The sequence below is a fragment of the Falco rusticolus genome, chromosome 2 (genome assembly GCF_015220075.1).
Source record: "Falco rusticolus isolate bFalRus1 chromosome 2, bFalRus1.pri, whole genome shotgun sequence".
In the NCBI taxonomy this organism is placed as follows: domain Eukaryota; kingdom Metazoa; phylum Chordata; class Aves; order Falconiformes; family Falconidae; genus Falco; species Falco rusticolus.
Window position 1 is genome coordinate 76,805,298 of NC_051188.1, and position 18,548 is coordinate 76,823,845.

Below are 18,548 nucleotides of genomic sequence, written 5' to 3' on the forward strand. Positions count from 1 at the left end.
TATATTCCAAAGCAGTTGCAGAGAGTAATTTTTTAGACTGCTGATGTTTTGTAGCTGAATCAGAAAAAGCAAAGAAATAAAAAAAAAATAGTTGTACAATGAAGCTGCCCCAAAAAGAATTACACGCTTTGTTATTTCTAGGTAATAGCCCTTGATTTGTTGGATGTATTTTTAAAAATGCTCTGAAGTCTTATAAAACCTTTTACTAGAAGTGAGATGTACTGTTTGAACTCCTAAACGTTAACTGCATCACTACTTTTTCAAATCTTTGGAAACAGCGTCGGTGCTGACTGGACACAACCCGCTTACTCTTTCTGAACCCAGACACGTGCCAACACGCCCAGCCTGCGCTGCAGAAGTTCTCCCATCAATAAACAATCTCTGCAAATATTTTCACAATGTGTAATGAGAAATGTTATAACAGAGTCCAGGAGGAAAAAAACGAAGTCACAGAAATATGGACATTGCAATAGAAGTTTTTTGAAAGCACTTTATCAAGAAAATAGTTTGATACGACATCAGCCTCACAATGGAAGAGGTGTTTTACTAATCTGGACAGTTGAATGAAATGAAACATTTTCAGTGCATTACTTCTGGGTCTGGAGTCATCTGATTCTCTCCATACCTATGTCCAGAGACATTCTACACCACATTCATCTGTCCTACAGAAACAGCAATAATAACAATGACTTTCATACAAAAATGGCTTTCTGGGTGTGCCAAGTTTGCCATAAAAAGAGTAAGACTCCTGGCTGTGCTCCTCATCCACCTTAAGGTGACCGTGGCACAGGCAGGTCCACTGGCTTTCTTGACAGGAAGAGCTGCTGGTCAGGAGGACCTGAAGGAGCTGCTCACCATGCAACGGGAATTTTCTTTATGAAGTTCTTTGGTTCTTCTGAAGGAAAGGTCAGGTTTGTAACAAACACTTTATCCAACTCAAAGCTGTTTCCCCAAGACAACAGGTAGGTTTATACACACAGAATAGGCCACTAAAAGGTAGAGGCAAAGCGGTGCCTTCCCACAGCACCTACCTACGCTCTGACACATCCACACATGGTTAGTTCTCATTTGCAAAAAAGGAATTTCAATGCTAAGGTTTCTTCCCAATGCAAAAAGTTTCGGAATAATCTTACAACTCAAAGTGAGAACTGAACAAGCTTTCCATTACGAAGGTTATGAAAAAATCCAAAAGGAACAACAGCAACCAGAAAATATCGCAGCATTTCACTATTAAAAAATCCATCTGCCTGCTGCTCAGACACCATGGTAGTGTAGCTGAGTGAGGGTTTGCAGTCCATTCTGCCCTTCACGCAGGAACATGTCATTTCCCCCTCTTCATTCTTTTACACTACTTGTCCCTAGTGAAGGGAGAGTGTGTTTTAAGGAAGCAGTTTAAGTCAAAACCTGATGCATAACCTGGTGGTTAAAAAGCAATCTCTACAGGCACTCATCAGTCTGGAATATGAGCGAAATCAAAGTTGCTTCCTACAGGCACACAGTAGCAAAACAGAGACAGTGTTTTGGCTACAAATACTGGATTGAGATCTAAATTTTTGTAAAACTCTGTGGCTGGCAAAAACTGTACCAGAGCTATGCTTTCTGCAGCTGACCTGCAGCACCATGCATTGCTCATAAGCTGCTTGAAGGAAAAGGTAGAAAAAAAGTGGAAGATGCACAAGGAAGACGTGAGTGTGCGTATGCGCACGCACACATTTTTTATATCTGTATACATAGACAGTTTCTTCCTTTTATTTAAACTTTACTAACTCAGATTCAAGTTTCATTTGATTATAATATACATCAGTATTTGATTCTGAAAGAAAGTTAGTTGCCAAAAGTTAACAGCTCGAAGCAGTTTTGAAAGCATCTGGTGGGAAAAAGCAAAAGCTGGTGTCATGTGTATCATTTTAACTATGCCAATTAACAGCTGTCTCCACTCCACTGTATAGTTCTATGAAATATTGGTGGGCAATCTCACATGATGCAGATCGTGGGGGAAAACAAAACACCAGGGTACAGACAACCAGACAGACCATCTACTGTGATACGGAACATAAAATCCTAAATGTAATAGGGACAACTTAATTTCTAGCACTTGCTGCCAAACCACCTAAAGCCTAATATGCGAGGATTACTCTAAATTACCATTACAGACTAGTTTCTTTGTTTTAAGACTTCTTGGCTTTGTAACTGAAACAATCTACTAACATGTTCAGATCGTTTATGAGGTGAACTTTAACCTAAAAAACCCATTTCTGGCTAGTAGACAGAAGTCCTTTGTGGAAACAATTTGGCTGATCCACCTTCAGTAGGGAGACGGTAATACAGTAAGCTGTGCTGCCCACTGGAGGAAATGAAGCTGGCCACATCACACCTATGACAAACTTTTCATTTGCAGGGAGCTGTTTGAAGTGCTGTGGTGGCCAAGCCTCCTGGTGCAAATTCGTCTTGCTCAGGAGAAAAGCCTGACAAGCTGCCATTGCACGGAAGCTCCCACATGCCTGCTTCACCACGTTTTCCACTCATGACGAAGCTGTCACACCTAACCTGGAACTGTGCAGCCAGCCCCCAAGGCAAGCTGCTTTCAGGTCAGCAGGTGTTACACCTCTTGCTTTAATGGTTAGCAGCAAAACCAGATGTCCTGCTTTGGGAAAGGGGGTGACAACAGAAACAATGGAAGAGAATTTGGACCCAGTTTAACGGTATGTTTTCTCTTTTTCACTATAGCAGTTGTTTATGGTAGGGATTTTAAGAGCTGGGCAGTTTCTCTTACTTTTTGGTTAATTTCCTTGCTATTACAATAGAGTTACTATTAAATTCTAAACTACTTAGGACTTCCCTCTCCTGACATGGATTCTACAGTTACCTGGATAAGAAGATTGCAACTAGGTGATACGCTACTCCAGCGGGCTATTCTTATGGCGGCTAAAGCCTCTTGGAAGACTACGATTCAAAGGAGATACGAGACAATTTATTCAGATCCAATTGACTAAGAAGAGCAGAGTACAACTAATTTGGATAACTAACCACAGTTCTTAAGTGCCGATGGAAAATTCTCCAAAAACTCAAGGCAGCCATGACAGAGTTACACACCTGAGCCCAAAGCACAGGATGGTAAATTGTTGCACAGGCCCCCATGGAGAAGAACCACATCAGCAAAGCTCTATGCTTAGACCTGAATTTAAACACAGTGCTAATCCCAGTAGTTCAGAAATGCATGATGAACTCCTCCAGCTGTTTCCACTGCAGACAATGCATAAACCATAAAAAGACACAGTAAAAATGTAAATATTGTACTGCATTGTGCTGAAGTCCAATAAAAACACAGAGACACAAAAAGGAAATATTTAGCCACTTTGGTTTCTCAAATAAAGTGTGTAAATAAAGAGAAAGTTCTGTTCCTTGCAAAGTATTCCTTTGCAATCAGGCCACTTTTAAACAACTGATGCTTACAAAAAAGTCAACATAGATGCGTTTTATTGTGCTAAAGTACAATAAAAACACAGAGACACAAAAAGGAAATATTTAGCCACTTCAGTTTCTCACAGTGTGTAAATAAAGAGAAAGCCCTGTTAACTGTAAAGTATTCCTTTGCAATTAGGCTGCTTTTAAAGAACTGATGCTTACAAAAATATGTCAACACAGATGTGTTTTAAAGTTAATATGAAAGAATAAAGGCCTTCAGCAATGAGTTAACTACTTCTTCTCAACTGTTGAAGTAATCTGTGTCTAAGAACAAAGATGTCAGAAAATCAGAAGGAAAAAAAATCAAGCTATCAACTACCCTCTCCACCTTTAAACAAGTTTAGCTGCTTGGTGCCAAATACTAAAGAGCCCCTCTTTGCGCTGAGGGGACTGTTAATGAACTCTGAGGACTATGAATACTTTGGGACTATGAGGTTCCTCAGCATGTCAAAAGAGTTGCCGTCTGGGCGCACAGAGTCTACACCCTTGCCTTCTTCATGAACTTGAAGGAATCCATAATCATCTATCCCAACTATCCATGCAGTCGGGCCCTCCTCACTGTAGAGACGGACTTGCTTGCCACTGCAAATAAAGAGAACCAGATGGTTAGGAATTAATTGGTGGACACTGCACAAACAATTAAAAATAGCTTAGAGGACTAATGTCTAGCAGAATATTTTTATTTCCCACTTCACTTGCCCTTTATAGAGTATGATTTTTAGCAGCATTTTCTACCTTCTTTAATTCCTTTCTGTGGAATTAACAGAGCTGGAGTTAATCCAAACCGTCTATTTTTTTTATGAAAGATGTGAGTACAACAGCTTCATCGCTAGCTAAACAAATCATTCCCAATTCCTTTTGTTTTGAGATGACACATGTAAAATACATAGAAGCATTCTTTAACTCACGCTAGTCCATTGATTTTACTATATGCTATTTTTATCCTCCCTTAAAAAATTACATCCTACTTGGGAGTATGTTTTAATTAAGTCGCTAGTATTAAAGGCAATCTAGTAAAAAAAGACAGAGCATTCAAGAGTTCTTTCCAACTTTTTTAAAAGAAAGTTTGAGAAGAACATTATACTTACCTATGTATCCAGTACTTGTAGTAACGGGGAAGAACTCCGTTAGGCCCTTTCTCCTGAAAAATATCTATAAGCCTCTCCAGCATAGTTACAGTTCTTGCAATAAGACAGTCTGCAGTTAAAGGCTTCAGCTTTGTCCCCTCTTCCTTATTAAATTTTGTGATGAGATCATTGATGCATATGGTGGGGTTGCTGTTATTCACATTAAAGCCAAAGCCTGAAGAAGACAAACCAGAAGAAGAGGACAGGATCTGTTAAATACACACACTTTGTTACTGCCAGAAAGTCAGTACTTTATTCAACTGCTTGATACAATTATCTCTAAGTACGTTTCCAGTAGCTGCTTTTCTTCAGTCTTACAACTTCAGATCTTCCCAGTTGTGTCTCAGTCCAGATTCTACTTGTTCCTTGCCCTTAAAATGCCTCCTCAGAATTGTAGAAACAAATCCAGTGCAGTCTTTCAACAACACACCATCTTATCAATGAGGTTTAGGAAGACGGGAAGTGGTAACTTGCATGTCAGTTACAATAACATCAATGTGAGAAATTCTTTTACTCCCTGGAAGCTGACAAGTCATTAGCTAATTGAGAGTAAATCATTAATCATACTCTAAGATGAAGTTTTATCTTTCAGTCTAAAATTTAATCAAGAGACCTCTCTGTTTACTAGAATTAGCTGATTGCATTTTCTGAAAATTAAGCCTCTTCACTCAGTTGATAAGCCTTGTTTGGCTTGAAGATTTAACTTTGCCATGTAAGACTCCAGTTTGTTTAATCTATCTTAGTATATAGCATATCCTTTAGAAGCCTCAAGTCTCTCACTGAGATTTCTCCAGCTAGAATAATGTTGGCAGAACGCCTTTCTTATTTAAATATGGCTCTTGGGGCCTTTTTTGCAGCCTGCTGAAACAGGCTTCGAGGGATGTAAAGAAATATATTGTATTACCTGTCTATTTTTTTCTCCTAATAATTTGGACTTTTCTTTCCTCAGATATTTGGGATAAAACCCCTGCCTGCCAATCAGGTTTAGACATGATACACCTCCATCTGCAAGAAGGTCCAGATGCACTGTTTTGTAAATTTGCTATTAATGAGATTATTCATATATGGAAGTAATTTGTATTAACTACGAGAAGGATCTCCTCAGCGAAGAGGAGTTTTTTACTTTTAACTAGTCAGAGAATGCATGCAAAGAAAGCCACAGCGATCAATACATCAATCCTACAGAAATGAGGTGAACTGTATCATTGGAAAGAGAGAAAGGAAAAAGAACTGGGAAATATAATGTGCCATGCCAGCAAATCCCAACTCAGCTGTTTACACCCAAATACAGTATAAGCGAAGAGAAAGTGACTGTGGCCATTAAGCAGTGATTGGTATTGTCAGGGTGCACAGCAGGGCCTTGGAGACCCTCTGCAGGCTCAGGACACTCAGGCTTGTATGTATGGAGATCACGACTTCGCAATCCAAAAATTGAAACGGACATGAAAGACATATCGAGAAGGACCCAGGGATAAATGCGGTGGCAAAAATGTAGCCAGTTAATTTGAAAAATATTAGGTGCTCAGGACTCCTAGGACATCTCTGCATTGCCCATGTGAGAAGAGTGAAAAATAAACATTTAGCACTGATCTTGCAGTGTGCTGATGTGGCTAATACATCTTCCAGTTCTAGAACCAGCCCTGCCTTCAGCATCTCAGCATCGGAACACTGTCCAGGCATGCCTTAGCTGCACACAGAGGCAGACAGAGCTTTTGCAGGTCAAGCGTGTTGGCTGTCCCTTGCATTCCACTTGTGTTTGGCTGCCTATGTCTGTTCTGAGTCTGGTCCTCACATTAATGAAGTATATTCTTCTGCAGAACTCTTCTTCCAAAAGTCTTGCAAGAATTAAGTTCTTTTAAAAAATATTTTAAAAAAAAACATGTTTAAAAGTATGAACATGAACTGTGTCATTTGTGAGGCCTTGAGCACACGGTACAGGTGAAAAGGCAGGTTTGTCTTTCACCTTACTCTTCTCAGGTACTTCTCAGATCAGTGAAGCCATGCAGACGATCTTTGATTTTGATCATTACCCTCATTTATGGGACACTCTTCATGAGTACCATGTAAACAGTGAGGTAAGGAATCTGCATGACTGTAGAAAGGGGATGATGCATCTGGCTTACCTTTCCTGTTGTGGAAGTCTGATCTCATTGCTACTACTATTACAAGAAGTTAGATGTCATGAGTTACCCCTACTACTCTCAGTGACATACATCACTGAAATGATGGAAAAGATCCTTGGACTAGTATGTGGCTAGTAAGTTTCAATCTTAGAAGCTTCCAGGTGAATGTTAATGAAAATGTACATCTTTGTATATACCTCAGACCGAGATGACTCCTATGGACGTCAGAGAGAATGCATACAGAAAGTTTCCATTTGAATTTGAATGTTTTGGTGTTTAGGGTAAGAAACATAAGGTACAAAACAAATATGTAATGTGCAAAGAGATATTTGATAAGATGAACTACTTTCAGAGCCATTTTTGCTTTTCTTGTGTTAACCAGAACAGCCTCTGGAAAAAACATATGGAAGCAGTAAATGGTTGACGGGGCACAGAGAGGCTTTTTAAGTGTCTCAGTGCAACTTCCATTCTGTACATGTAGATTATTTACAAAATGAGGATATAACAACTGAACAGAAAATTTAACAGCTGGGCATGTTTCACAGAAGGAGGTGATGACTACTTCAAGTGTTGTGCTTGTTCACACCTTAAAATTTACAGCACCTTGACAGAAATGGTATCATACCCACACTCTCTTTGCAAGATACTTCACTTATCTACTGTGCTACATTCAAATACAAACCAAATATTATAATCTTCTTCTTTAACCTTTTAGACTTAGTAATTAACTTCCATTTAATTTTTTAGACATAGCAGAGATAATTACTTTTGGAACCAGAACCTAGAGCTCTGCTGCCATGCTTCTAAGCATGACTGACAGTTCTGGGCTGCTGCTGGCTATGGGAAAAAATTACCTTAACAAATAGCAGGATGATTATCAGACTTGAGATGATAAAAACATCTCCATACTTACCTGTGCACCCAAATGTCTTAATGCACTGGGACTTGCTGGAGAACACATGTACAGTCTTTCTGAGATTGGCTGTGCTACCTTTTTGGAATCAGCTTTCCAGGCAGACTGTCTCCACAATGAAGAAAGAGATTGCCACTCTTTGCCCTCTGACCCAACCTTCCCAGCCACTTTGCAAATTTTACTTTTTGAGAGGAGTAAAGGTGGTGAGAGCCTGGAACAGGTTGCCCAGAGAAGCTGCGGGTGCCCCATCCCTGGAGGTGTCCAAGGCCAGGCTGGATGGGGCTTTGAGCAACCGGGTCTGGTGGCAGGTGTCCCTGCCTGTGGCAGGGGGGTTGGAACCAGATGATCTTTAAGGTCTCTTCCAACCCAAACCATTCTGTGATTCTATGATTCTATTAAAGTGATTAATTAACCAAATAATTACATTGCTGCTCCACTAGTAATACTCCAGTTTCTAGAAACTTATCAAAAGAAAAACGTTATGAATACATTTCTAAAGGATGAAAGGAGAAATTAAAACATTACTCTGTGTTCGCAGCTCTTTTTCTCCTGATTTAAAAGACATGTTCTAAAGAACATGTTAAATAAACTGTTTGTCATGTTGCAAACAAAAAAAGCAAATTGAAAAAAATGGATACATTTTTCAATATATTCTACTAGTTTTGCAATAGAACAATGAGGAGATTTTCCCTCTCTCCTGTAATGCTCTTTCTTTGAACTCTACTACAACTGCCCAGATGCTTGCATTTACATTTTCCTTGTCAAGCATATGGAAATATTAAGAAGAATGAAAACATTTACTTTCTGTGTTTCCTTTTGATTTAATATTGTGCTTTATTTCCTTATGCCTGCTGTCACTATTTGTTCTTGTCCTTATCATCTGAACTCATAAAGACATTAATAACAAGTTTCTTCAGAAAAAAACAGTATAGGAAAGCTTGAAAAATAGACATTTACCAATAAGCATATGAAATGTTGTTTCAATAAGTGTAGAGTTTACCAGAACTCCACCAAGTTTCATAACATCGCTGTAGTAAATATCATTTGGCCATTTTACTCGCAGGTCAATATCCTAAAGAAACAAGAACATACATTTAGAAACACTTTTGTTCTTTGATACATGTTTCATTCACCACACCATATTCTATAGTTTCTCTGCCTCTTTGCCACACTAAGTATGATACTGTCAACTACTCTTCATAATAAGAACCTGCGTACATGCTTCACAAATATTACTGAAGAAGTCACATTAACATGGGTACATGGTTTACTAAGGAGGTTGGCAGCTGTTAAAGACAAGTATCTATTTATTTAAAAAACAAATGAAAAAAAATTATGGCAGATAACAAAGAATGACCAAAAGGGGGACTAAAGATACTAGAGATTTTCAGTCTCCAATTGTGAGGTTTTATAGAATTCATTTCCTTCATTCACAAGTACTTGTTAAAGATTTAAAAGATCTATTCGAGAAAGCTGCAAACTGTGGCAGCCACTGTGGCTCACTGCTGATAAACAATCAGGGTAACCCTACAATAACATCAACACTGTATTTGAGGATCCTTGCAGAAACCAGACAAGACGACAACGACATCTTGAATTTCAGAAAGGAAATTTAGCAGACAGGAGAAATTCCAGTTCACAACTATGTAAATACTTCAGTAATGTCCTAAATATATTCATGCTTTCGGCAGCTACGCTCAGGCAACACCATGGAGCTGGAAACACAAACTCTGCTGTGTGACACCATTCCAGCGCAATAGAGAAGTTTTTGTTGAAACCACAGAACTGAACTGAACTTTGCACCGGCTACTTAAACACAAAAAGAAAGCAAATGTGCTTCCTGTAGTTTGAAAAACTGCATATGACTGTGTCCCCAGAGGCAAATTATGGGAGGTGCTCCAGGACTACAAGAGTCGCATTCCCTCCTATTGTAGATTATGAAATCCCTTTACAGGATGTGTGAAAACTGCACCTGGGTCCATGTCTACTTTCCTGACAGATTTAAAGGCCAGAGAGGAGTCCATTACACGTACATTGACAGGAAATACTACCTGATTTTGCTATCAAAACATTCTAAGAGAGAGTATCACCAATTCATATTCATTATGGAATACAACTCTTCGCACCGGGAAAAGATTTATAGAAGACTCTTGAGACATGTGAAGTACGACACAGTTGAACAGTATTATCAGTGTTAAGAGATCTTCCAAAGAGCTATTCAGTAGATCTTACTTAAGGAGAACATACACCTGTAAGACACCAAACACTAGCTCTGCAACGGAAGTGACAGCAAGCATGAAGAACAACCAAGTCAACTGGATGTTCTCATGACGTAAACCCACAAGAGAGACCTTGCCACAAAATGGAGTAACAAGGTACTGCACAACTATCTACATACCAAAGAAACAATGGGTTTCACAAAATATGCTGGAAATGGAGCACATTCTTATCTTCATTTACTAGAGAGAGATGCCTGCTGTCCTCAGAATGGGAAAGCAACTCATTCTCTTGATACAAGACCCACTTGCATTTGCAGCACTAACATCTAACAGTAAAACTTCCAACTCAGCGGTCAGATTTTCTCTGCAAGGCCCCAGAACAAAGGCCTCCGTTGCTGCCTGTTTAGCACAGTTAACATTCATGGCAATCCTAAAAATGACAACTGGCTCATAAGCTGAGACACAGGTATTTAGGATTTCTGAATGGAAATCCTGACTGAAATGGACTTTGAGCGTGGCGAACAATGTTAGAGTGTGTTAAAGTATTAGTAAGATTCTGACATACACACAGGGAGGTATGGAAATTTGGAGGAGAATGAAACCTCATCTATAGATCTGCACATTTTCTATAGCTACTGCAGTGTGTATGGCATAGATGTTCATCTGACATAAAGAAAAGCCCTGTGTTACCCAAGTCTAAAGGGGAAATTTAAGAATTGAGTTTCTGATAAAACTTTGAATTTCCTTGATTTAACGTACTTCAGTCCAGACCCTTAATGCTGGTTTCACCCATTGTCTAGGGTGGATGGACTATCAAAGAGATTCAGTAGCTTTGTCTTGGTTAGAGCCAGCTATGTATTATACATGTGCTATACACAGTACATGGATTATTGATGCATACCATTTCTATATTAATATTTAGTACCTCAGTCACCTTTTGCCTCACAAACAGGGTAAAATAAAAAATGCCACAGTATACCAGGGTAGGCGTACAGAAGCAAAACCACCTCCATTCATAAATTAACTCCTTCCCCAGTCAGACCCATATTTTATAAAACTAACTCTTGTCCCTTCTATTTTAAATGGTTAAATTATTCACTCTAGCCAAATATTTTATATTGCAAATTTTAGCCCGAAGCATTTTGTTTTCATAGTCAAGTTATGAAGCACTGAAGTTAGAAGGTTTTAATAGAATGGCTGACAGACCCTAAACTACAGCAAAGCTACTGGGTGCCACTATAATAAAGTTCATGTGTAAATGTGTATAAGTCATTGATTTTCTGTAATATAGGAAACATATGCTTTAGTTAACTACTTCTGTAAAATACCAAAGTTTTATAGTTAGCAAATATTAGGAAATGGTAACATTAAAAGGGAGATATATGGGGTGAGGAAGAAGACTGGTTCTTCATTTTAATACTGATGACAGGACACTTGATTCCCTCTTGAGAGCAATACTCCTAAGTTCTTGCTTTAGAAATCAGTTTTCAAACTTAAACAAGGGTTGGAAAAATCCTTTAAAAGGGATAAAGTGACCACTGAAACAGCACCAACAAAAAAAGCAGAAAAGGATTTGTCAGTTTTATTCATTTTTCCCTCCTCCCTCTTCCCCAACTACTTCAAAATCAAAACAAATTAACTCAATTGTTAGACAAACAAAATTGACGTTTTCTTTACTGCTGAAGACTGAGTCTTAAGTTTCGTAAGATGATGAGTGAAATGATCATAGTATACTTGATCAGATCAGTAAAAGACAGTATTCATCATATGTACACTAGATTTCTTAAAACATATAAATAAACAAGCATGGATGAAGGTTAAGTTTACCACTATATTAGTGCTGAAGAACTATATTATGCATTCAGACATTCTACACACAGAAAACATAGTTAAAATTTGAATTTAATGAAAATCGAAACAGGAATTTTGAGATAAATTAGAATGACATACCTCATATCCTGGTATTGATCTAACTGATTCTACCACTGCCAAGGACACCAGGTGTTGAACAAAAGGAATTCTCTGGCCCAGGCTGGAATATAGAGGAATGGCGATATGTAAAGTGGATAGTGCACAGCCCACTGGACTGAGCCAAACGTTTCCACCACGACCTGGGGAGGGAGAGAAAAAAAGTTGACTTCAAATCAAGAAGAATACGTTTATAGAAAAGATCACTTTTTAAATGTAGATAGCTACAAAAGAGAAAGATTCAGTAGTACCCACCCAAGAATCTACCATAAGTCCTGTAATGGAGTCTCCAAACTAATCTTGAAATAAAAACGGTTAAACTGCAAAACTTTGTCTTTAAAAAAACCTACAGGTTGTTTAATGGGGATGCTGCTACTCAGTTTCCTAAAATGTCCTAAAGCACTTGCTTCCAGGATTGTCCTGTTATCTGATAACATACACATTTCAAAAAACCTTGCTTCGTTTACGTGAAAGAGTATTTGTGAAGATGCACTGTGGGCATCTAGAAATCCATCCACATTGTGAATCAACTTGTCACAAGCTAGATCTGTATCAAAAGCCAGGTTAACCACCTTCATGAAGATCTGTGCTCATTAGAGCTTATTAGAATTGGACACTGTGTTCTTCTAACAAAACGAGTGTGGCTTTTAAATCAGTGCTAGCACCTTCCTGGGAAAGGGACAGAACTTGCTTACATTTATTTGCAAAAGATTGTGAAAACCCCCATGTCAGTTAAGGCATGTCCTGCAGACTCAAGAAACCTCTGTCTCAGAGCAAGTCAAGACTCAGTCTTGCTCTTGTTAAGTCAGAAAGGAGTTCTGATTTGGAAGTCTGACTTGTATTGCACTAAATGTAGTGACGGCAGTTTCCATGACCGGGGAGACTTTTTGGCAGAATCTAGAAGACCACTAAATCATTTCTGCAAAAGCCACCAAACATCCTGAAAATGTTTACTTTGGTCTCAATTAACTTAGGTTTTGAGTTTGAATGCACAGTTCACATGGGAGGAGAAGAGGACACAATTATTCTATATGTTATACTATCAAAAACACTCATAATAAATGTTTAAGGCAGCTAGGTGACATTGAAATGCCTTATTTCATATGCTTAATACACATTTATTATCACTACAAGGAAACTCACTCACCTTTCCCTTCTGTTTGTCGAACAGCAATTGCTATTAAACCCATCTCCTCAGGCAACTTGAACATTAACCTGCCAATTAGGAAAAAAAAACAACCCCATGCTTATCAGCTGGAACACTAAGCTACATTCAAGAAAATCTAGGCTTAAGTATCAGGTAATATTTTATGTTAACATTGCACTACCATTTATCCGTTTTCAGTTAACATTTATTCTTGACCAAAAAGCATTAGAATATTAAAATAAGATTAACTGAAAAATGATAAAGTAAAACATTACTACATCTATTACACTGGGAAAAGTTATAGCTATAGTTCAATTAAGGTGCCTTCTGATAACATATGTTTTCTTGAAGTGCTTATTCTTTGCGTGTCACTATCTTCACTAAGTGACAACTAGCAATTCTAGACATTTGTTTCTACTTACAGCAAATTTTTGTTCATACTACAGAATATAAGAGCAGCAGTTTCTGATTATTTAGAAAACCAATATGGTGGCAATAAAGCAGTTTAAAAGATACACTATCCCCTGAGAACTAATTATGATTTAACTACAGTAAATAAATCTACACCTTCTGAGAACTCTAGAGAACACTGGCTTATTTTAGGCTTGTGTTCTGCTTTTAAAATAGTTTCACTTAAAAGAATACTAACTTTCCTCTGGGGATAAGTAGAAAGAGCACTTTAACACCACCAAATGAGTCAATGCTAGACTTAAAGAAAGAAGAAAAAACCCTACTGTGAGAACTTAGTTCAAGGCACTTTAAACCAGATCTGAACTGTACTACAATCCTCCTCCATTTCACATTTTCAGGAAGAGTTATTTAACAGATAAAACATATTCAAGACGTTGCCAGCAAGGTAAACCTAGAAAGTGATGTATAGCCTACAGATCTACTTCTAATATGGCCACAAATGTCACATTGTTCATTCATATAAAAGCAATTTTGTCGTGGAGATAAATGCAGTTCAAATCAACAAAGAGTAGTATTTAAAACTATTTCCTCTGAATTTCATGTATGTATGAAATGTGTTTCAAATTCTGCAATCAAGCCAGTATCCATGGGCACCAAGGACCAGCGGCAAGCAGAAGTGTCCCCCCTGCTGCCCACAGCACAAGTCTATGCAAGCAACAAGCTAAGGAACTATCCATCCCTCCTGCCTTGCAGGCTGAAAAGCAGGGCTTCGGTAATGCTTGGCGCTGTATCAGTAGTGAAACGCAAGTAAAAACCCCAAGGTTTCAGAATACCCTTCAAATGGTTCAATTGCCTTTCATGATGATCAAAATGGGGAGTTTATTGGAAGCCTCAAGCAAAGTCTGGACCACAAATGCCTTCGCTAATTAGAAATACTTGAACCCAAACTGACAGAAGCCATAAACAAGCTCCACGATGTTTTCCCACATTAATTCTGAATCAGTGAGACATTGTCAAAAACCAATAGCCAGAAGATCTTTTTGCTAGTCCCCTTGCAGTTCACATGAAATACAACTCACGAATTCTTTCCTTTGGACCCTACGGATTATACACTGAGACCAGGCACACCTATTTACCACCAACATTTAACGTTTAAAAAAAGCCTCTTCTTATGCTGGGACCTAGGGGGAAAACCCTCCACAGCTCATGAGGCTTCAGCCCAGTCTTCTGGGAACAGCGTGATTTCAGTTACAACACCAAGTTCATGGTTTCACAACACAAAATCTAATTTAAATTTGGAAGCACAGTTTGGAAGAGATTACAGGCTTTGTTGAAATACCCTGACTTCTGTTACTTCTCCATTGACATATTTGCTTTTAAAGAGGTGGGGGGGGGGAGTCATTGCTGCCATGATGGGAGGAAAAATCAGAACAGGAAAAAAGTTAATTATGAATCCAAAACACAGGCCTCTAGAACAAAGAGATATGATTAACAGAACATATGAATGTAGCTATTAGAGGCTTGGCAGCAGGTAACAACATATTAAACACAGAGACCGAGTTTGTACTTTTAAGGGCCATGAAGAAATTCTTTAATGGTCACAACATGGGGAAGTTGTTAATACCCAGACAGATACAGCAAGAGACAGATAGATTTATTTTTACTACTTCCTGAGATTCTGCTGGAATTACTATGAAGCCTATGCTAATAACCTTCCCCCCACACAACAGCCTCCTCAAACTTCAGAGCTTTGAAAATTGTGTGTGCTTGTTAGTCTTTTTCTGGGAGAAACAACTTGGATTTTCTTTGCCAGAAAAGAGTAACCATACGTGCACATTTTTACATATTGACTTCCCTTCTTTTCTTTCAACTTAATCAGCTGCACATTTAACAATTCATTTTTTCTGCAGAGTGACTTAATCACAGTGCCCACCACATTCTCCCCCCAAAATTTTTTCCTTCAAGAAATTCTCTGTTCTCTTCTGTGCTCTTTAACTAACTTGCTCTACATATTAAGTCAAAAGACCACCCTGAGGTACAAGAGTAGGGAAACATGAAACATCTGAAGACAAATTTACCCATCAGGAAGAGTATCAGATGGCACCTATATGACCATAGAAGATGATACTAGAATTTTATGTAAAATTTTCTTTTCTGCTTTGAACATTTTTGTGGTATTTTCCAAAACTTGAACAAGACACTTTTACTATTCAAGAATATTAAACCATCTGAAATATTAAGAGAGAGATTCTATCAAAATTTTTTATACAAATACCCTCCCCCCACCGTGTAGTTCATACTATGAATGCTGTCAAGAGTAATAAACAATACTTAATTGTTTTATAGAAATTTCAAGTCTAAGGAGGACTCTGTCTTCATGGCTAGTCAACACAATGACTTTTCTTCCTACATGAATGTAAAATGGGAATTGAAACCACAAAAACTATGTTTGAATAATGTTAACAGTCTGACAACTATAAATTTCATTGATGTTGTGGGTTTAAGATTGAAACTCTCATTAATGCATCCTGCTGTGTTACAGTATTGCAGAGGTATTACAACAGGCAGCATTACATTCCAGATGTTAAAATACCTGGGCACAAGAGGGTAAGTTATGAACAGATTTCTCCCCTCACTTCAAGTTCCTTGCCTGAAAATCTCACTCTCAAATAGCTTGTTTATAGAGCATTACAAAAGCGACATAAAACTCCTTTCAATTATTAGTCAAATGGAAAGGAACATGCCTTTCGACCATTTTCTTACATTATTTTGGACAAAAAGGTGCCCTGAACACTTGCTTTACTACTTTATATCCACTGTTTCTGTCCATTATGTCCAATTTGAAAATGAGCAGTGTGCCTACTAATATTTTTCCTAAACTCTCATTTGCCCTCCACCTCCTTTTCATAGCCCTCAGCTGCATGACGCTGTGTCTCATTCCACACTCTGCATGCTGAATGACCTGCCAGAGGGCATGCTGGACAAGCAGAATAAGTAACTCTCGAGTCCACTCTGCAGACTCCTTGCAGGCAGCATTGATGGGGGTCTCTCCTACCTGGAAACCTGTTTTCAGGAGAACAAGAAAACCTGAAGGAGCTCAAAGATATGGAGGGCATCTGTAAAACAGGCAGTAGTCTGTCTGAGAGCTGGTGGGCCATGATCAGAAAAGAAGCCACCAAGAATGACATCATGGTGGGAGTCTGTTACAGACCACCTAATTGGAAGCAGGAAGTGGAAAAAGTCTTTTTGAGCAACTTCAGGGCATCTGCAGATCATGGATCCCAATTCCCATCAGAGACTCCCATCTCCCAGTACCTGCTAAAAGGCAAAGAAAGCATGATGCAAACAATCCCAGCTGACTTGCAGTGAACGCTAAGGACAAGCTCTTAACCCAAATACCAGATGATCAACTGGAGTGATTGGCTCAATCTGCTACAAACAAGGGAGTGATGACTGGGGAGGTGGTCATCTGTGGCAGCTTTGGCCATAGCAAACATGAACCAATGCTGAGAGAATCAGGAACGCAAGTAATACAGTACAAACCGTGGATTTCACGACAGCAGAATTCAGTTTATTCAGGGACCTGACAGATGGAATCTTATGAAAGGCAGCTCTGAAGGGCAAGGGCACTCAACAGACCTGGTCTTGAAAGACAACCTCCCACAGACAAAATAAGAGTCCATCACAATACTGAGGAAAAGAAGTTGATGAACAAGGAGTCTGGTATTGCTAAAAAGGGAATTTGTGACTGTAAAAAGAACATGCAAACGAGATGGAAGCAAGGTGAAACACTACTAAGGCAAAAAGTAGAAACATTGTCCAGACAAGTAAGGATGATGTTAGGAAAGCTGAAGCTCAACTACGGTAGGTCAGCTACAGTAGAGATTGGCAAGAAACATGGCAACAAGATTTTCTACTACTACATGATAAGAATAAACAAGGAAAATTTGGGGTCACAGCTGACTGAGGCAAAAACACAGCAGACACACATAAGTCTGGGTTACTCAATGCATTCTTCGCCCCCGTCTTCACCAGCAAGCTCTCCCAAGCCTTTACACGTACAGACAGGGTTCAAGAACAGAAAATACCAACAGCAGAAAAGGACTGATCTCATAAATCTCTTGAGAAATCTTGACTCGTACAAGTTCATGAGAGCAGATGGGATGCATCTGAGAGTGCTGAGAGAGCTGGCTGATGTTTTCTATCACCACAGTCCCAGAAAAATTGAGAAGGGCAAATTTGCTTTGGACAAAAGTGCAAAAATGCAGCCACCTTCACGATGGGCTTTCACAGCATCCTTGTATCCAAGTTTGGCATTGTGGTCTAGGTGAATGCACTATCACGTGAGCAAAAAGCGTCTGGATTCTGGGATTGAAAAGTAATGGTTTGTACTCTACCTGTAGGCTGGACTCAACTGCAGTTCCTTAGGGGTTCATCCTGAGGCCTATTCTATTTAATATATTAATATCTTTACCAGTGACATGTAGAAGGAAATGGCATGAACATTAATCAAGTTCGCAAATAACATTGAACTGTGAGGATAACTAAGCACTGGAATAGGATGCCCAGAGAGGCTGCAGAGTATTTCTGTCCTTGGAGGTTTACAAGATCTGACTGGAAAAAGCCCTGAACAAACTGGCCTGAATTCATTGTTGACCCTGCTTAAAAGAAGGAGGTTGGACTAAAGACCTTCAGGAATCCCTTTCAATCTGAGTGATTCTTTGACTCCAGGAAATGTGCAGAAACTTGGTATATCTCTGGTGTTTCTAGCTGTCTTTTAAGTTTGGTTGAAATCAGTCAGAAACTAGCCATTAGCTACTAATTACTAAATTAGCAATTTAGCCCAAAGGCTGTTCACTGGGATTGCCTATCCCAAGTAGGATTCTAGATTAAAGTAATTTTCACACTCTCTTACTAGCCCAAATATTTGATTTTATCCATCTTCCACTTTCCATGCAGTATGTTATACATGACCAGGTGCAATATGCAGGCTACCAAAAGGTTGACTCACACAACTGAGACAGGTAGAAGAACACCTAAACTGTTTATCCTACTGAGGCTTATTTACATTATAGGAATCTTACCACTCAGCACTGTCATGACTGCCTACATCCAGCTGGCAAAATACATGCCAGAATACACTACTACATGAACACACAGTTCTGTTTTATTAAA

The 18,548-nt window shown here is 38.8% G+C and overlaps 1 protein-coding gene across 4 annotated transcripts in view; it reads right to left on the reverse strand.

Annotated features, from left to right (window-relative positions):
* Nucleotides 1-3,460: 3,460 nt before the first annotated feature.
* HLCS (holocarboxylase synthetase) overlaps nucleotides 3,461-18,548 on the reverse strand; it is a 123,776-nt gene continuing 108,688 nt past the window's right edge. For all 4 annotated transcript variants that reach the window (XM_037376492.1, XM_037376493.1, XM_037376494.1 and 1 more), the window contains 5 exons: nucleotides 12,963-13,030; nucleotides 11,798-11,958; nucleotides 8,586-8,700; nucleotides 4,554-4,767; nucleotides 3,461-4,047 (listed from right to left, as the gene is read on the reverse strand). In XM_037376492.1, the coding sequence (XP_037232389.1) occupies nucleotides 3,876-4,047; nucleotides 4,554-4,767; nucleotides 8,586-8,700; nucleotides 11,798-11,958; nucleotides 12,963-13,030 (730 nt within the window). In that variant the 3' untranslated portion in view covers nucleotides 3,461-3,875. The remainder of the gene's footprint in view (nucleotides 4,048-4,553; nucleotides 4,768-8,585; nucleotides 8,701-11,797; nucleotides 11,959-12,962; nucleotides 13,031-18,548) is intronic.